The sequence below is a fragment of the Grammomys surdaster genome, unplaced genomic scaffold (assembly GCF_004785775.1).
Source record: "Grammomys surdaster isolate TR1022 unplaced genomic scaffold, NIH_TR_1.0 125984, whole genome shotgun sequence".
Taxonomy (NCBI): Eukaryota; Metazoa; Chordata; class Mammalia; order Rodentia; family Muridae; genus Grammomys; species Grammomys surdaster.
This window is the reverse complement of record NW_021620800.1, coordinates 3,996,135-4,016,255: the sequence shown is the minus strand read 5'-3', so window position 1 is coordinate 4,016,255 and position 20,121 is coordinate 3,996,135. Positions and strand designations below refer to the sequence as shown.

Below are 20,121 nucleotides of genomic sequence, written 5' to 3'. Positions count from 1 at the left end.
ACAGCCGTTTTGTTTCCCTGAAAGCCTAGGACTTAAAAGCCGTAACACGACATGAGCACATTTTAAGGCATTTCCTTAAAAATCAACCTCATCCTGCCCCGGAGTTAGATTTGGGTCTATTAGTGATAGGTTTATGACTTTTTTTTTTTTTTTTTTTTGAGACAGGGTTTCTCTGTATAGCCCGGGCTGTCCTGGAACTCACTCTGTAGACCAGGCTGGCCTTGAACAGCTCAGAAATCCACCTGCCTCTGCCTCCCAAGTGCTGGGATTAAAGGCATGCACCACCACCGCCCGGCTTAGGTTTATGACTTAATCTGAAAGTATTTTTTATCAGTAAGCCAAATTTATTAAATATGAAATGAGCTGGGATTTAGGAGACATTGGCTCAGGCTCACAGGTCTGGCCCTGAGCTGATGAAACCTCAAAACCACAAGGCCCTTTCCTAACTTTGGTCCTGGCAAACAGGACTAGCACCTCAGAGGGCCGCTCTCACAGGAGCCTGCCTAGTGCTCCAGTGAGCAGCACATCAACAGCTGGCCACATGGATACTCAGACCTAAGACTTCCTATTCAGATACGTCCTCCAGGAAGCTGTCACCCTGAGGCTATGTGGCAAGCCCCCTTACTACTCTGATTCAGGGGTAATAGTGTTAATTCCATGACTTTGATTCGTACCTGTTTTGTGGTGCTGGGATCATATCCACAGCTTTGTAGGTATTAGTCAAGTGTTCTGCCACGGAAGTACACACTGCCAGCTCTTTTCCAAGACAGGGTCTCTCTTGTGTAGCCCTGGCTATCCTGGAACTCATTCTGTAGATAGGCTGGCCCAAGAGAATCCACTTGCCTCTGCCTCCCAAACACTGGGATTAAAGGTGTGTGCCTTGACTCCTGGATTTAAAGCTCACTGTAACCAGTAAGCCAAGCAGTGCCACCTAGGCTACTGTAAGTGACACCTTGATTACCACACACCATGACACACCCAATGTCAGCAAACTTTTAAATAATGAGTATGGCCCAGGCACCCATAACACTAAAATGAAGACACAGGACCTGAAGAGACAACTAAAGAGCTTACAGTAATGCTTCTTGGAAAACGAAGCTGCTTCTCACTCACCAAACGCTGGAAATGCAGAGCCACGCAGCAGCTTTTCTGGTAAGACTACCAAATACACTCATTTGCTATCTGCTAGAAACAAACCAAGTCTGCATCCAAAGCATCGGACCCCAAAAGTGGAGCAATGTTTCTGTTTTGCTAACATCTGTGATCTCAAGAAGGCAGAGGTACGATGGGCTGCAGAGACTCTAGTGAGAACCTGTTCTTTGTGCTTTGTTAAAGGTCAGTTTTGATGTGGATATATGGGATTTGGAAGGTGTGTGTGTGTGCGCGCACGAGCACGCACGAGCGTGACAGCTTTTCTAGTGTGGCCTCTATCAAGGCTCTCAGGGGACCATCAGACGAGCCAATGTTGATGCTAGCTGATCAGTGTCCTGTGAGGCGTGTGATTCCTAGGCTGGACTAGAGAACCTCTAAGGTACAAATACAGCACACTGGAGCTGGTCATAAAAATGACAGTCACTGCGACAGGGAAGTAGCTTGGTTGATGCGGACAGGTCACCTAGCACGCATGGGACCTTGGGTTCCATCCCCAGTGCTGCATTAACTGGGTACAGTGGTGCAGGTGCTTCTGGGCAAGCTGCTTACCACTCACTCGAGCTACATCTGAAACCCATGTCTCCTATCTCCTACACCTATCTGCCCAGAGTGGTGCAGTCTGGATGGGGTGTTCCTGTGTAGTTTAATCTGTGGCCAATCTTTTCTCCTCATGTCACAGATCTTAATTAGGGAGTGTCATATGCTCAGAGAGAAAGGGACTTCTCGCTTTCTTTGATCATGTACAAGAAGAAATAAATATTGCAAATTGTTAAGACAATGATTGAGCTGTTACAGGGCAAACATTACCACCGCTGCATCTCACACTCAAGGTGCTTTTCATTTTCTTCCCATGAAGAGAATGTTACTACCTATGAGAAAGAACTTTGAGAAGAGTCTCCATTGAACAATTTTATTCTGTTTTCGGATAAAAGCCTTGCTATTGGAAGATGCACTGTGGGATCACCATGCTGCTAGTTATTATTGGGACAAGGAATGCCTTAGCCAGTGACCCAGAGGGCTGTGAAAAAGTGCAAAGTCACTCTGCACGAGCGTGGAGAATTGGGTTGGGACATCTCAGCCTACAAGTATTACCACAGCACGTGCTCTGTCTGATGCTTAGCGTGCCTAAAAATGTGTTCAATCTCCTCATTTGTGGACCCTACAAAAGGGTTGGTTGTCCACATGCAGACTCACAGTAAATGACGCCTGTCAAGTTCTGGATCTCAACAATGAAACCAAATTACAAGACATTTTCTTGTTGATATATATAAAAGATGTAAAACTAAAAAATAATCAGCCACCCTTACGTAGTCCAATTCTCCTACAGTGCAGTTTCCCATGCCCTTATCACTACCGAACGTTTTAGCGAGAAAGTTAACAAAAACAATATAGTTAAAAATATTGAAATCTTTGGATCCCTTTATTCCATGGCCTTTATTAAAAACACAAAGTGGCCAGATCTTTTTTCACTATAGCTTAAATATCAAAAGATTTATTAGTAATTTACAGTTAGCAACAAACGTGTACAGAGTCATCGGCAGGCCATGGGCCCGCACACTATGTTAGTGATGCTTACAGGCGCCAGATGATCCTGAGACGCCATCTTTCTGACAGGAAACAGGAGTGGGTGTTACCACAACAGAACTCCAGGCATAGCAGGAGGAACAGGTCAACTGATGTATCAACGAGTTTTAATGTCTTAAAAAGGAGAAGGTTACTTATTTGAAAATACATCGAGGTACATTCTCATTTATGATTATTTACAATCATACACTTAAAATATCTGTTATTTGAACAAATCCTGTGATTTGCTACAAAATGAAATCCATATACTATGCATGAATAATTTATGTTTTTTAGATAATGGAATAGAGTTATCAAATCTTCATTTGTGTTCCAAACATTACAAAGGAAATCAAAAACCTTAAGCCTGGAAAGCAAGGGGAAAGACCCAGCGTATCCCTGCTCCTCAGCTCACTGACCTCTGCAAGGACACGTGTGTGTGCTGACTTTAAAACGTTTATTCTTTAAAAAATTAGTTGCTTTTTATACAGCTATACAAAGTTCTTAATGTTTCTTTGGCAATGGAATATAATGGAATTTTACAACTATATAAAAAAGTTACCTTTGCCTAAGAAACAATATTTACCTGTGTACATAGTTGACTGACAAAATTCTCTACCATCCAGCACCCTAATTAAGTGTCGAAATAAGCTACCTCATATTATAGGATCTCCAAAAAAGAAAAGAGAAAGACAGACACACACACACACACGCACACGCACACGCACACGCACACGCACATACACACAAAACCTTCTGTGGCTCAAAACACAGTATCACGGCCTATCTGCAGGCAACTTGAAGCAATTGCCAAATACAATTAATTAGTGATAAGAAAAATCCTTTCAGTGATGAAAAAATACTTAGCAGTTCCATTTAGCGGGCTTTAGTTCAACTCTAAGCAAGGAAATCATAACCATCTCTACTCCACATACACGTATGTTTGTGTTTTAAGACAACCCTTCCTGCTCCAAAGCAACTGCAGTGTAGCTTTGAAATGAAGCAGAAAACAGACAGAACCCAGTGCTGGTGACAGACAGACAGCAACTTCACTTCTTCATTCTTCACAAAGACTGAAACCACTTTCCAGGACCATGAAGAGCTAGGAGTCACCTATTTTCAAAGACTTGTTTGTAGACTACGCAGCAACTTTGTTGTCTTTCTAAAAAGGGAAAGAAGTATTAGTTCATGATCCAAGCCAAGGCTTTTTCTTAGTTTGCTCAAGTTTATTTAGGCTACCTTAATACAGCCCTTCCTCTTATTTTCACAGAAGAAATATCTGTTCCACTGGTTATTGGGAAGCACTGCTCTAAGGCCTGTGTCCAACTCTCTGCTTACTCACTGCATGTCCCAGTCAGCGGAGGCTGCAGCAGTGGCCGGCCTAACACACAAGCACGGGGGAACCCCACTACCTCTGGTTGCCCTAATAATTTAAACACAACAGTTACATGAACTTTCACATGGTGTCTCATAAAACTCTTTTGAAAAAAGTTTCATAAAATCCCTAAATTTTTGACATCTTTTACCAAGCAATACAATAACCCAGAAGGTAAAGTAGTATTTCTCTCTAAAATTGCACACTAGGAGGAAGCAGTACTGGACTTGAAATATATTTTCAAAAAATAACTTTAAAACACATTTAATTTTTTTTTTGCTTTTATTATCTGTGTATATGTCTGTGTTTTCACACAGAGGTCAGAAGAAGGTACTGGATCCCTGGAGCTGAGTTCCAGGTGGGCATAGGAGTCCTGAGCAACCCAATATGGCTCCTGGAACCCACACTTGAGTCTTCTGCAAGAGCGGCAAGCACTCTCAATTGTTAAACTATCTCTCTAGCTCCCCAAAATACTTCCTCCTAAAGGTTAAGATGTGCGTTACTCTGTAGCAGAGCCTTAGCCTAGCATGTAAGAAGTCCTTGGCTTTATCTCCACCATCATATAAACAAGTTGTGGTGGCGCATGCCTCTAGTCACAGCACTATGAACATGAGGTCAAGAGAAAAATTCAGTCATTCTTGGTTACACAGCAGGCTCTAGGCCATTTTAAGGCATATAAGATGAGATCTAAAAAAAAAAGTCTTTATAAGCTAATAAAAAATAAAAATAAAACAAAACAAAACTTTTAAATTTGAAATAAGTTTGAAAAAAATTTTAACTGGGAAAATTAAACACTATAGCTAGTAAGAAATGCAAACTAGCTCTGAAGGAGGTTCCAGTGAGATCAATCCTAAACTCAAGAATTACTTGCAGCCAGGGGCTTCTGTTTCCTCTCAGACAAGCAGTTGCTACATAGTCCATTCTCTTCATCTTTTCAGGTGTGGATAAAAACTACGCATGTGTGTTTAAGTGTCTACATTTGTAGGAACCATGTAGAAATCTCGAGTATAATGACTATCTGCACACGAGTCCCATTGCGTGACTGTCTGCCAAGTCATCTGCAGGTTAGAACACAGGGAGGCAGCAGTGAAGCCCGGCACACAGCACCTGTGCAGCACAGGCGACGCTCCATGCTCAATCCCTAGAACCCACAAACAGGCAAGAGGATATGATGGGTTCTATGTAAATAAAACAACGTTGGGTTTTGTTTTTTTGTTGTTGTTTTTGTTTGTTTGTTTGTTTGTTTTGTTTTCGAGACAGGGTTTCTCTGTGTAGCTCTGGCTGTCCTGGAACTCACTCTGTAGACCAGGCTGGCCTCAAACTCAGAAATCCACCTGCCTCTGCCTCCCAAGTGCTGGGATTAAAGGCGTGTGCCACCACTGCCCAGCTACAATGCTGTTTTTAAGGACTTGAGCATGCATAGATTTTGGGATTCATGGGGATCTTGGAGCCAATCCCTCTTATACACAGAATGATGGCCATACCTATTTTTTTTTCCCCCCCAAAGACAGGGTTTTTCTGTGTAACGGCCCTGGCTGACCTGGAATTCAGAGATTCTTCTGCCTCTGCTTCCCAAGTGTTGAGACTAAAGGTGTGTACAACAAACCACACCTAATTTTTACAGATGCACATCCCAGTTATGGTAGGTCAGATACTTCCTAGTTGAAAGACTTCTTCTGAGGGTACAATACCAAACTATGTGTAGTATTACTTTAAACTGAAGCACACATGGCAAAGTACAAGCTAGTACACAAACAAGTGAACTAAACATGACCCTCTGTCCCCACCAAACCAACCTTCACACCTCCCAATTTCTTTCTTTTCTTTTTTTACCTTTCAGAAAGCAGTATGACCAATCCAGACCTTTTAGGGTCCAAAAGCCGTGGTTTTCTGAAAGGTTAAAAAAAAAAGATAGGAGATAGAGAGGGAGAGAAAGGGGGTAAGGGAGGGAGGAGAAAATAAAAGGGGAAGGAAAGAGACTGAGTCATTTCAGATTCTTCCCCCACCTACCCAAATCAAATATCTATCTCCTTTGTGTCTGTGAGTGCAAGCCTGTGAAAGCCGACTGCCTGACGCTGGAGTCACAGGCAGCTACGACAGGGGTGTTGGCAACCAGAAACGAGTCCTCAGGGAGTGCAGCAAGCACTTTCAATCACCGAGTCACCTCCAGTCCCCATTCCAAATTCTTCATTGTCTCAGGACCCTTACTGACAGAATAAGACTCGAGTGTATAGTCTCCCCACCACAGTCACTGAAACTACTTAGCAGTGGTGTATGAAAGAGAAGCTGACTGCACTCCTATCCCAGTCCAGACATCCCCTCTCCCACTGACACTCACGCCAGTCAGGGCTCAAACACTGAACAAGTTGACCGTTAGTAAGGCTGCCCAGAGCTGCAACTTTCACTCTGGGGCAGCAGCTTTAGAAATGAGTTCGGTGCTCAAGGGCAAAGCTTCTTGTCACAAAACGAGAGTCACTGTAAATGTTTGAGGGAGCTTAGGTGTGATGGCTGATCCTGACTGTCTATTTGACAGGACTGAGGCTGGGGTGGGATAAGCACTTCAGTGTACAGGCCTGGGGTCCTGGACTGGAAGGAGGAAGGTGTGAGCAGCAGTGCTGTCTCTGCTGTCCAGCTGCTGCCGGTGTGTGAACAGCCTCGGCAAGCACTCACTGTCATGCCTTCTCTCTCTGGGTGGGCTGTTCCCTAGAACCCTTCCTGCCACAAACTGCTTGTTAGGAATTTCATCTGTGGGCTGTCGTTTAGTTGGTAGGGACATTCCAAATGAATGGATGTAGTGAGGTGGCCATATACTTCCACCATATATATGGTTTACCCAGAAATGGGGGAAGGTCAGCCTAAGGACACAAAGTAGGTGGAACTCAAGAAATAAATGGCAGAAGCAATGTTAAGACATAAAACAAATTATAAAGCTCACAAAAGAGGGAGTATCTCAACAAGAAAGCACACGTGGGTGACACCGGCACACACACAGCAGCTCACTCTTACATTCTCTATCTCTCTCAAGAAAACCGAGGACTGGGGTGTAGCTCAGTTGGAAGAGTGCTTGCCTAGCATTTCTGAGGCTCTAAGCACAATTCCTACCACACAAAATCTGGGTATGGTGGCCCATGCCTGTAATTCCAGCACTTGGGAGGCAGAGGCAAGAAGATCAGAAGTTCATGATCACCTTCAACTACACAGGAATTTGAGGTCAGCCTTGGCTACTGAGATTCTGACCCTGTGTAAGATACCCTCTACCAATCCCCTAAACAGTCTAGGCAGCATTACGTTAAAAAAAAAAAAGAAGAAAAAGAAAAGAAAGAAAGGAAGGAAGGAGGAAGAAAGAAGTAAGCAAGAAAGAAAATGAAAAACAAAACAAACAAACAAACAAAAAAACACCCCACCAAAACCCCAAGATAAGGAATATTCTGGGCACTCAAAAAAGCACAAGGCTGCAGAGAGGGTGGCCCCAATGGCAACAGGACTAGACACAACAATAGATTTCTGACTAGGAGAGAAAAACAGATCATGAAACAACATATAGGCTGTTTCAGACAAAACACAAGAGTATTAAAGAAATTACGGCTAGGCACAGTGTCATACAGCTTTAATCCCAGAGTCAGGCAGGGGTCTGTGAGTTTGAGGCCAGCCTGGTCTACATAGTGAGTTTCAGGACATCCAGGGCTACACAGTAAGACCCCCATCTCAAAAGAAAAAAAAAAAAAAAAGAAAGGAAGAATGAAAGACAGACAGACAGACCTAAAGTCAAATCTAATCACTAATCATCAGTGTCAAATATTCCACAGAGGCTAACACTTGAGGAAAAGCTACTGAGCTGTGACGGGGTCGTTGGTAGCTCTAAGATATCAGACAAGAACGAGCAGTCCGTGATGTGAGGAGCCCTGAGCGGAGGGCCTTGGAATTGCGAGGCTGGGCACAATGTCCCAGACATCAAAATCAACATAGCCGGTCCCAAAGCCGTGAACACCAATGTCCTTCTACACAGACCCTCAACAATAGTTGGTTATAAAAACCGGACAACAAAACTCCCATCAGCAAAATTTTGCAACTGTCTTTTGTTATTATCAGTGGATCTCTGTATAACAGAATTTTGCCATTTTCTATTTTCGTGACAATAAACTAGGATCCTTTAATAGGATAGCTGCAATGCCTGCCTTAACTGACTGGCCTCTTTCACTGGATAAACTATACACAAAAACACACTACACAGAGCCACAGAGTTCTCCCACAGCTGCAAGTGAATGCTAATATACCGGATGGTTCTCCAGAGCATGCCTTACTGAGAAAACAGGAGCCAAGTTAGTTCTCTGCAAACCTATATTAAGAGCAGTGACTCAAGAGCCAACCTGCTAGTCTCAGCAGGAAGTATCATCCCTCTCTGGTTCTCTGACCTTGAACAAGGTATTTAACATCTCTGTATCTGTTTCCTTTGTAAAAGTTAGACAATAATAGAATCCATCTCAGAGTTGACATGAGGCTTTAATAAGTTAGTGTGAAAAACATTCAACAACATGCTTGTTACTCACTAACTACTATTCGAATACCAATGCTTTCAGATGTATGGGTTTGTTTTACTTCCTTTGGTGTTGAAGTGTAAAAATTCATTAATATGAAATAAAGACAATACTACTGTTATTTTTTTTATTATACAGCTTTAGTGATCCTTAGTGTCCTTCTTATAATTTTTTTTTCTCTTTTAAAGAAAGACAGAAAAAAGGTAACACTAACTTAACTGCTAGCAGATCCTTTTTCTTGTGGAGAGGGGAGTGTTTAAGAGATTTTACTGGTTCATGATATCTAAACTCATGGCTCTAATAAAAAGTCAAAACTCGTCACCTTCAGGCAGCACTCCAGCTACTGCTTAGTTCAGTATGATGTTAAGTACTTAACACAGTACTCTTTCTCTGAGACAAGTCTCACTGTGTGGCTCTGGCTGTCTTGGAATTCAGAGATCCTCCAGTGCTGGGATTAAAGGCAGGCATCACCCACGCTCAACCCTTTTCTGTTCATTAGCCAAGAAATCACTTCCTTTAAATTAAAATAAATAATCCAATCATGCATATTCTCCAAGAAGTTAAACTAAAAGTTACTCTAATGTTTTAAAAATAATTCTGCCAAAATAGATACAAGTAAAAGGTTCTGAATGTCATCCCCACAGCACACAGCTATACTTACCCTATATTCAAAATCTGCAAACTCCCTACCCCCACGAGCGCCTCTGAATCCGGCACGAAACCCTCGAGGGGCAGCGAAGGTTCCTCCTCGACCATTACCACGGCCTCTGCCACCACGGAAGCCGAGGCCGCCTCTGCCTCGGTAGCCCCCACGGCCACGGTTTGGACGAAGTGGGATTCCAAAAGTTTCAGCATTTAGCCTTCTCTCTTCAGCCCACGTGGGTCTCCTTTCTCTGTTGTGTAAGAGCAGAGGAGCGTTAGCATGCCGACTCAACAGTGCGTCTCCCAGCAAATCGATGCAGCCCCAACGCCTAATAAATTCAGTTGTTTTCTTTCTCAAGCTCAACTGAAGGAAAAAGAGCAGTCAATGTACTCTCCCAGCTCTCATGGCATGCAAGCTCTGGACATTCCTGTAGTACGTTTTCACATGACACAGAGGCTAGTGCCTTAGAAATACAATTGATAAAAAGATGCTAAAAGCCTTCATGAAGCCTTAATTATGAAGATAATCAAGACTCCAAGGACTTGTGACTGATTTCACTCAGCCCATAGAAAAGAGGACAGAGCTGGTAGGGAAGCCTTGGCTTAGAGAAGCTGGGAGGTGGAGGTCCTACCTAGTATCCTAGCTCAATCTCTGGACCTGATGAAATTAACCTATCAAGTGCCTACACTATTCACCAATCATGCAGCCTAGTAGTCAGGCCTCCCTATCCATGCTTACACTCAAGCCAACAGCTGCTTCCCGGTGGCACTGAGCTACCGTCAGGACAAAGGTTACATGACGTGGGCAGCAGACCAGTACCTATTATCGTCACAAGAGATGTTGTCGAAGAAGGACTTGGTCTTGTCATAGTAGCAGTTGGGCCCGAGCGGGTCTTCCTCATCGGCGTTCCCCTCGCTGTTTTGAGTGTCGACTCCAGAGTCTCCTCTGTCTTCACCATTCACAGGTTTCTCCTGCTTCTCAAGTTTATCTTCTAAGGAAAAACATGCAAGTTAAGACTCTACACATCTATTCTGTAGGCCATCTTTAACTCAGAGATCAAGTTAATCATTTTTGAGTAGAAAAATAAAAATTTACCTTTTAATTTAAGTTTATTATGAAACTCTCTGTCAATTTCCTCCTTGTTAAATTGTGCATTTGCACTTTCAAAGTCAAAGTCTTTCTCAAATTTCATTGGACCATCTCGACGGATACCAAATCTCCCCCTGCCACCTCGATGACCCCCACGTCCTCTTCTTGGAGCAGAAGGAACTCCAGGAACTATGTTAATAAAGAGTATTTACAATAAATATTCAGTATGTATTAGCAGGTTTAAACAGTACTGTGGTCTTTGTATGAAACGATCTATATGTATTTTTAAGAACACTGGCTGTTCTTGCAGAGAACCTGTGTTTAATTCTCAGCATTCACATGGTGGCTTACACTCAAAACTACAGTTCTAGGGAGTGATTGATGCCTTCTTCCGACTCTGCTGAAACCAGGCACTCATGCTGTACACATTCAATCATGCAGGCGAAACATGCATTCACATAAAAGAAAAAAAATTTTTTTTTTTTGGTTTCTCGAGACAGGGTTTCTCTGTGTAGCCCTGGCTGGCCTCCAACTCAGAAATCCACCTGCCTCTGCCTCCCAAGTGCTGAGATTAAAGGTGTGTGCAACCACCGCCCGGTGAAAAAAAAAATCTTAAAAGGAGTTACAGTCAAGCCTGATGACCAAGTACAATACATATAGGTCTAGGACCTGTATGGTGGAGAGAGAGCTGACTTGCACAGTTGTCCTGTGATCTCCGTATCTATACTGTGCACACTGGCGCATACACACATCAAACACAAAACAAAGCACTCCTGCAAAGTCATCTTCTGACCTCTACAGGAACAATGTAGCACACACATGGCCACACACACACACACACACACACACACACACAAACAGAGACACAGAGAGAACAAAAAGAATAAGTTGCTAAAAGTTAGTTTATACATGAAAAAAAGCATAGAAGGCTTTTATAATTTTTATAGCTGCATTTACGAAGAGCACAACAAATAGATGTATAATTGACAGATTTGGGGCTTTCACCACTGAATGAACCCAAGCTCTGTTTTTCTTTCTGCCCTGTTCCCTCAAACCCACGTGCCAGGTCCTTTGTGGACCAGGAAACAAGAGGCACAATAATAATGTGAGTGCACACTAGTCAGCACGGCCAGCACGGCCAGCACGGCAGGAAACGTTTGTCTCACAACACAGACACAGCGACAGAGAGGCGCCAGGCCTCACTGGCTCCACGCACCTCCTGCCTGTACTGCTCACCCCTACCCGGCTCCATGCAGTCAAGTCTCACTGAATCTACGAGGTCTCTTTCTGTAACACCCCCACAGGATTTCAGCCAATCATCTCAGAGATAACACACAGTATAGTGTAGCAAAATTCACACGAAAACATGTGACCCCAAATATCCAACACACGAGTGACTAAGAGTAAAACAACCCAGAATCTGGAGTAGTTCTTGGTGTGAGTGTAACTCAAAAACATGCAGAACACAAAGCAGGATTAACTTCATGAAGTACAAACTGAATAGTTATATGAACTGTGTAACATACTGGAACAAATGAAATCAGAAGTGACTACAAGGTAACAGGTCTGCGCTCACTGTTTGCCGAGGATGGAGCAGTGCGAGCATACACCGCAGGGCAGTTTATCCAGAAATGTCTAGATAAGCAGGTCTTTAACACACTCAATTTTATTATTAAAAGTAACTCAGTTACATGTCAGGAAACAGGGCCTGAGTCACCTTCAAATCCCACAGAAAGAATACCTATGTGTGTAAAATCCACGAAGATTCACTGTTCTGTTAGTGACCCTTAGTGGTGGAGGAGGGTAGTGAAGCTCGTAGCTTCTCTTTTGTCTTTGTGATACTGGAGACCTAAGGCAAGCATTCTACCATTAAGCTTTACCTCTAACACAGATGGTGAGTTTTGGAGGACACTGTTAAGATAAGTTTACTTATCATTTCACATATTATTAACTAATGATTTATTGTTTTTATTTATGTCTATGATGTGTAGGGGCCTGCAGAGTCAGAAGAGGGTGCTGGGTTCCCTGGAAATAGCTGGAGTTATGAAATGCACCAGGTGTGGTGCTAGGAACCAAACCCTGCTCCTCTGTAAGAGACTGCGGAGGCATTTGTACGGCCCCTTAGATAACCTCCAATGATAAAAATATGCCAATTACTGTGAGAAGACGTTCACCTGTTTAAAATGTAGCAAGTTCTCCACAACACATAGATGCCAAAAAAAAGATGAAGGAAGAAGGCTCTTTCTTTTCCGCCCAGGCCACACAGCACCCACACATGAGTACAGGAAAAAGCAGAGGTAAAAAAGCCCATACACTTAAAATCAAGAGCATACTGGAGATGGGCGGTGGCAGTGTTCACCTTTTTTTTTTTTTAAATAAATAAACCTTTTTTAAAAATTTTATTTGTTTTATATATGAGTACACTGTTGCTGTCTTCAGACACACCAGAAGAGGGTATTGGATTCCTTTATGGATGGCTGTGAGCTGCCATGTGATTGCTGGGAACTAATTTCAGGAACTCTGGAAAAGCAGTCAGTGCTCTTACTTGTGTTTGCCTTTAATCCCAGTACTCAGGAGAAAGAGGCAGAGGGATTTCTGTGAGTTTAAGGCCAACCTAGTCTACAAAGAGAGTTCTAGGACAGCCAGGGATACATGGAGTAACCCTGTCTCAAAACAAACAAAACAAACAAAGCCTCGAAAAGCATACTGAGATGTCTAACAATAAATACAAAGATTACTTTTTAATCATCATCATCTAAGATATATATATGTATGGTTTTTTTTTTTTTCCTTTTTCGAGACAGGGTTTCTCTGTGTGGCCCTGGCTGTCCTGTAACTCACTCTGTAGATCAGGCTGGCCTCAGAAATCTGCCTGCCTCTGTCTCCCAAGTGCTGGGATTAAAGGCGTGCGCCACCACTGCCCGGCTCTAAGTTATATTTTTTAACTTGGAATAGTTTTAGATTTTGTTTTCCATTAGTAGATTGGAAATCGACAAAAATACACTAAATATTGCTCAAAAAATGTAAATCACTTGGAAACGGAGTTAGAGAGTTGTGGGGTGCCCTGGGGATGGTGAGGACCCTAGGTTTTCTGGAAGGGCAACCACTATCCTCTTAACTGCTGAGCAATTTCCAGCCCCAAAATAAAATCTTTTTAGAAAAAAGCATTTAAGGCACCAGCAAGATAGTTGATCAGATAAAGGTGCTTGCTGCTGAATCTGATGAAATGAATGTTTCTTTGTTTTAAGGCGGAGTCTTATGAAGCTCTGGCTACCCTGGGAACTACTGCATACTCAGGGTTGACAGGGATAGCCTCCAACTCCTGATTCTGCCTCCCAAGTGGACCACCAGACACAGACCAACAGTTTTTGCCTTTTTGGTTTTTAACTTACGTGTATGAGTATTCTACCTGTACGCATGTATGTGTGCCGCATGCTTGTTGGGTCTCCTAGAGCTGAAGTTAGAGACGTTGTGAGCCACCTAATGGAGGGGCTGGGAACCAGTGCTCTTAACCTCTGAGCTGTCCCTCCAACCTCTGTTTGCTTTTTTAAGAGTTGTTTATTTTATGTATGTAAGTACATTGTGGCTGTCTTCAGACACACCAGAAGAGGGCAACAGATCTCATTACAGATGGTTGTGAGCCACCATGTGGTTGCTGGGATTTGAACTCAGGACCTCTGGAAGAGCAGTCAGTGCTCTTAACCACTGAGCCATCTCTCCAGCCCCCCCTTTTTGCTTTTTTTGAATAAAGAAATTATTTAAGAAATTTCCATTTTCTTTCATGATTATTGATTTAATAAGGTTTTACATTTTTTGAGCAATATTTAGTGTATTTTTGTCGATTTCCAATCTACTAATGGAAAACAAAATCTAAAACTATTCCAAGTTAAAAAATGTAACTTAGAGCCGGGCAGTGGTGGTGCACGCCTTTAATCCCAGCACTTGGGAGACAGAGGCAGGCGGATTTCTGAGTTCAAGGCCAGCCTGGTCTACAGAGTGAGTTCCAGGACAGCCAGGGCTACACAGAGAAACTCTGTCTCGAAAAACAGACAGACAGACAGACAGAATGAAAAGAAAAGCACACTGGTGTTACAGTCCATTTTCCAGCTTTGTTCCCTACATTTGAACTACTGTACATGAGCAAAACTAGAAAGTGGACACTGGCAGTTTATTAACCAAATTATGGATCTTACTCAGATGTCACTGATTTCTGACAAGCATCTTTTAGCATGTATTTATGTAGAGTCTGCTACATGTACAGACTTACAACAAATCCACTCCACATGTGATCAGTCCTTTGAGGTTCTCAAAGGACTCCCGCCTTTTTTCTTTTCAGGAGCAAGTATGCATTTTTGACATGGTTTCTCCTATTGAGATTCATGGCACACGGCTTTTAGATCCAAGTAGCTGCTGGCTACGGTGGCACATATCTTTAAATCTCAGCACTTGGGAGGCAAAGTTTCAAGACTGCCAGAGCTACACAGTGAGGACCTGTCACAACCAACCAACCAATAACAAAACCCCTCAAATCAAACAAGCCCAAACCAGTCACATGCAGGTAACTCACCAACTTGCCTCTTGCTGTCATTTCGGACTTGCTCATTTTCTGGCCTTGGGACTTTGTGTACTTCAGCTATAGAAAGACATGCAAAGTAACAAATAAATTCAGAATATATAAGCAAAAAAATTTGCAAAGTTAGGATGGGGGAGATGACAACACCTACAATACCCACCACACACACACACACACACACACACACACACACACACACACACACACCACTTTGAATCAAATTCGAAAGTCTGAACACTATTAGAGTTCAGCTTCGACCTGCTAGCACCATTCATATAAAGTAGCACTCCCGGTGTCATGAGGAGATGGAGAGTGATCCCAGTGCAGACAGGAGACAGCTCAGCTCTACCTCGCCTGTGCTCTTGGTTGTCTATTGCTTTCTGGCTGGTAGGTGGCAAAGGCCTGGCTGGTACAGGGCTCCTTCTCCCAACAGGTGCTGGAGCAGGTAAGTGGGCCGAGGCGGTCTGTACTGCTTGTTCCATGGTTGGACTTTTTCTCAAAGGGTCTAACTGAGGGCTTGATCGACCTAAAATGTAACCAAAAGATAATAAACTACCCTAACCTGGGATTCCAAAACCATCTAGACCTCATAGAACTAAGTATAGAATTTTATTTTGCCAATTTAAATCCTTAGCATAAAACCAAATTCACTTTGTTAAACCAGTGTTTAATCCTGGTTATCTTTAGTGGGCTGTTATTACACTAATGAAACAAAACAAAACAAAACTCCCAAACAACAACAAGAAAACCCCCAAAGTAACACTGTTGCCGTGACTATCTTCGTGTTTGTACCTAATATAGGACTATCAGCAAAGATCACACAGTGTAGGCATGTCAAATGGAGGCTTTCTTTTCTTTTCCTTTTTTTGGAGACAGAATCTCACATAACCCAGGCTAGCCTTAAGCTTCTGATCTTCCTGCCTCCAACACTTAAGTGCTATTCTAGGATGCGTGTCCATGGAAATGACTAAAGCAGGAAGATCTGTCACAAGGATGTAAAGAACAGTAAAGCATGGCAGGTAGATGTCTTTAAAAAAAAAAAAAAAAAAAAAAGAATTACTTATTATTATTTGTTTTTTTTTCGAGACAGGGTTTCTCTGTGTAGCCCTGGCTGTCCTGGAACTCACTCTGTAGACCAGGCTGGCCTCGAATTCAGAAATCTGCCTGCCTCTGCCTCCCAAGTGCAGGGATTAAAGGCATGTGCCACCACCGCCCAGCCATTATTTTTCTAAAATTTATTTATTTTATATATGTGAGAACATTCACTATCTTCAGACACACCAGAAGAGGGCATCAGACCCAATTACAGATGGTTGTGAGCCACCACGTGGTTGCTAGGAATTGAACTCAGGACCTGTGAAGAGCAGTCAGTGCTCTTAACAACTGAGCTGCAGCTCCAGCCCAGTTGATGATTTTTAGAAGCCTTACATGTTTGAGTAATTAAATGTCAGAATTTAAAGAGCAAGAAAGAAGAGAGAAGAAGAGGAGAGAGAGAGAGGGGCCTTCTGAGAATTGTAGAGTAGTTGCACCTCACTCCTAGGTCATCTCAAGGCTCTCTTGCCATGGGTTTGACTCACCAAGTTCCATTTTTCACTCTGAGATCAGAATGACATAAAATACTCTATTTATGCTTTTTGTTCCTGTAACGTTTGCTCTAAATTTCTAAAGAAGTTCTTAGATTCCATGATATTGTACTAAAATAGGGAATTTTGCTTAAAAATTACCTTCATATTTAAAAAAGAAAATCCCCAGATATGCTACAGTGCAGGCTTAGTCACCTGGGGAAGAAGATGAATGCTGGCCGGTCGGTCCCTGGGTGTGGAGTACTCAGAACCCCAGGGGTACCTCCCCAGGTACTCCAAGTGTGCAATAACAGTGTTTACATACTTCAGACATTAATGGCAAGTTACTTTAGGGGAAAGTTTAGTTACCAAAGAACACTGAAAACATAAGGTACTATTAATAGAAACACTGTAAGTTTTCCTTCTTTATGGTTATATTTTGGGTCACAAGAAACAGTTTATAATACTAAAGGGAGTGTTAAGTGTTGATGAGACAGAGAACAACGCTAAGCTGCTCAGGCCGGCACTGAACATCTGGACTCCAATGATCCCTCTGCCTCAGCTTCCAATGCAGTAGCCTATGCAGCAGAGCATCGTGCTCAGTTTTCACAAAGATTTTCCCCGCCCTTTAAACCAAGTCCTTGTTAAATAGATCAAGCTGGCCTTGAGCTCACAATATTTCTGCCTCAGCTTTTCATACGCTGTGATTACAGGTGGAATCACAAGCAGCTTCAAGTGTTAAGATTGAGAAAAGCCTATTGCTGCAATTCATTTTATAATATTCTACCAAATGACCTTTCAAATTTGTAAAATGTCTTTTTCTCAATGCTTTTCTGAGAAGAAAGTCTGTGACTCTGAAGTAGTACAGCAGTAAACACAAGGGGCATGCAGAGCAGGTTACTGACTCACTGCCGCATATTACACTCCCTTTTCCTTTTGTTTTTTTTTTTTTTGGTTTTTCGAGACAGGGTTTCTCTGTGTAGCCCTGGCTGTCCTGGAACTCACTCTGTAGACCAGGCTGGCCTTGAACTCAGAAATCCTCCTGCCTCTGACATTCCCTTTTCCTAACAACTTGGAAGTGTTAATTCTGCTACAAATAACGAAATGTGGTATATATGATTAGTAATAAATCCAGAAATAACTTCAGAAAATGCAAAAGAATCTCCTTGAGTGAAGATCACATTCTTATCATAGAGTTAAAAGAAAATCTAATGTGTTTTGTATGAAATTCAGCAACTTTTTTTTTTTTTAAGACAATGTCTCATTATGTAGCCCGGGCTACCCTGGAACTATAGCCTCTGCATCCAAAGTGCTTGGATTAAAGGTATGTAGCACTACTCCCAGCTTTATTATTTTTTGGAAAAAGATATATTTTATTTTTATTCCATAATGTGTTTATGTTGTGCACTTCAATGTAAGTGCCTGAGAAGGCCAGAGGGGTCAGCTGCCCCGGAGGGCTGAGCTATCTGACATGGGTACTGTGCAAGAGCAGCGAGAGCACCAAGAGCTCTTGCTGAACCACCTGTCCAGCCTCTGAAACTCAAATATTTTAGTTGGTGGAATTTAAATGAATTATTAGGCTTTCTGTGTCACAGACTTATATAAAAATCCAATCAAAATTTAACAAAAATACTTCTGTCTTCAGTATGAGTGAAGGAATCTTGCCTTACTTTTCTTAAACAAAAATAACCAACGTTTCTCCACTACAATTTAATCTAGAAATCTTTTGTTTTGTTCTGTTTTGCTTGAAACAGAGTTTCTCCATGTAGCCTTGGCTGTCCTGGGCTATGTAGACCAGGCTAGCCTCAAACTCAGAGACACCCCCCCCCACTCCGCCTCCTAAGCAGTGGGACTAAAAAAAATGCATCACCACTGCCCAGGGCAGGCTTTGAGGTCTTATATGCTTAAGCTATGCCCAGTGTGGCACACAGCCTCCTGCTGCCTGCAGATTAAGATGCAAAACTCTCAGCTCCTTCTCCAGTACTATGACTGCCTGCATAACACCATGTGTCCTGCCATGGTGATAATGGACTAAACTTCTAAAACTGTAAGCCAGCCCAAATAAAACGTCTCCCTTTATAAGAGTTGTTATGGTCATGGTGTCTCTTCATAGCAGTAAAATCCCAACTAAGACATAGGGTTTCAATATGTAGTCCTGGCTGTCCTGGAACTCACAGAGATCTGTCTGCTTCTATCTGCAGACTGCTAGGATTAAAGGCATGAGCTCAGCAAAATTTGTATTTTTGCAGGAAATCTGGTGATTATAAAGAAAAGTCCTATTTCATAATTCAGTCCTAATTCATAATTTTTTTAAGTAAAGAGTAAATATACATTTATATTAGCCTAAAAAAGTCTGAAAAAACATATAACAAAATGTAAATATTCTTAGTTATGGGAAACAAGATTATGGTTTTGTTTCATTCCTTATGCTTCTACTTCCAAGTCATTTACAGAAAATATTTAAGATATTTAAAACAATATACATACCAAAAATATTTAATTTTTACTTTTAAATATTTTTTTGTGTGAGGGTATGTTTCAGTGCCCATGGAAACTAGAGATTATCAGTTTAGATACCACTGGAGCCTGGCAGTTTTGAGCTGTTCCATGTGGGTGCTAGGAACTGAACTCACATCCTCAGCAAGGCTAATTAAGTCCTTTTTTTTTGTTTTTGTTTTTGTTTTTCGAGACAGGGTTTCTCTGTGAAGCCCTGGCTGTCCTGGACTCACTCTGTAGACCAGGCTGGCCTCGGACTCAGAAATCCGCCTGCCTCTGCCTCCCAAGTGCTGGGATTAAAGTAAAGGCATGCACCACCACTGCTCGCCTAATTAAGTCCTCTTAACTGGAGTAATTTTTCCAGTTCCACAATCAATAAGTCAGCTGCAAGGACAACCCTGGCTACAGTGACTTTAAGGCACAAGAATTTAACATAAAAAAACTACCCTTATTAGCACTGGCCTGATTCTGATACTTGTCAGCTTTGCCCTGCAATTATTCCACCTTTATGAAGTGGATCTACACTGCAATACTGAACACTGACAGTAGCAGTGGACACAGCACAAACAGGGCTGCATGATTAAAGATTATGAGACTGGTAGAAAAACAGACTTTTTCAAAATGAAAACAGGATCCTTTAAGCTTATTAAGCTGTTATGATGTCTAGGCTCCAGGGTGTCCTCCAGTCCAGATCTCAGTCATGACCTGCCTTTTCAGAAGCAATACAAGACGGCTCTTTGGTAGTGATCACAGAGACAGATGGTTTTACATCCTGTGGGATGTTAGGTTAAGACTCAAAAGCACACATATCAACAGCTTATTTCTTTGGATGGCTTATCAAATTAACCTACATTTCAACCTTCTGTGGCAAATCTGGGACTGATCTGATAAACTTTATAAACAAATGTTAAAAAATGCCTATTATTTCAATTTCAATGTGTAAAGATTAAAAAAAAAGTAGAAGCCATTCAGCAAAACATTTATTGTAATATAGTATCTAGGAAAAATAAAATCCTGAACCAGCCAGGTATGTTGGCACACACCTGTAATCCCACCACTCAGAAGGATGAGGCAGGAATATACTGATAACATACTGAGCTAGCCTAAGATAAGCAGTGAAACCCTTGTCTCAA

At 42.1% G+C, this 20,121-nt stretch overlaps 1 protein-coding gene across 3 annotated transcripts in view; it reads right to left on the bottom strand.

The window, feature by feature from the left end:
* Positions 1–2,544: 2,544 nt before the first annotated feature.
* Lsm14a (LSM14A mRNA processing body assembly factor) overlaps positions 2,545–20,121 on the bottom strand; it is a 38,676-nt gene continuing 21,099 nt past the window's right edge. Inside the window, exons 5-11 of one of the 3 annotated variants that reach the window (XM_028754153.1) lie at positions 15,280–15,456; positions 14,925–14,990; positions 10,364–10,546; positions 10,088–10,259; positions 9,287–9,518; positions 5,924–5,980; positions 2,545–3,877 (exon numbers count right to left, since the gene is read on the bottom strand). In XM_028754153.1, coding sequence (XP_028609986.1) covers positions 5,957–5,980; positions 9,287–9,518; positions 10,088–10,259; positions 10,364–10,546; positions 14,925–14,990; positions 15,280–15,456 — 854 coding nt within the window. In that variant the 3' untranslated portion in view covers positions 2,545–3,877; positions 5,924–5,956. The remainder of the gene's footprint in view (positions 3,878–5,923; positions 5,981–9,286; positions 9,519–10,087; positions 10,260–10,363; positions 10,547–14,924; positions 14,991–15,279; positions 15,457–20,121) is intronic. The other 2 variants (XM_028754156.1, XM_028754155.1) reach the window with 2 other exon arrangements.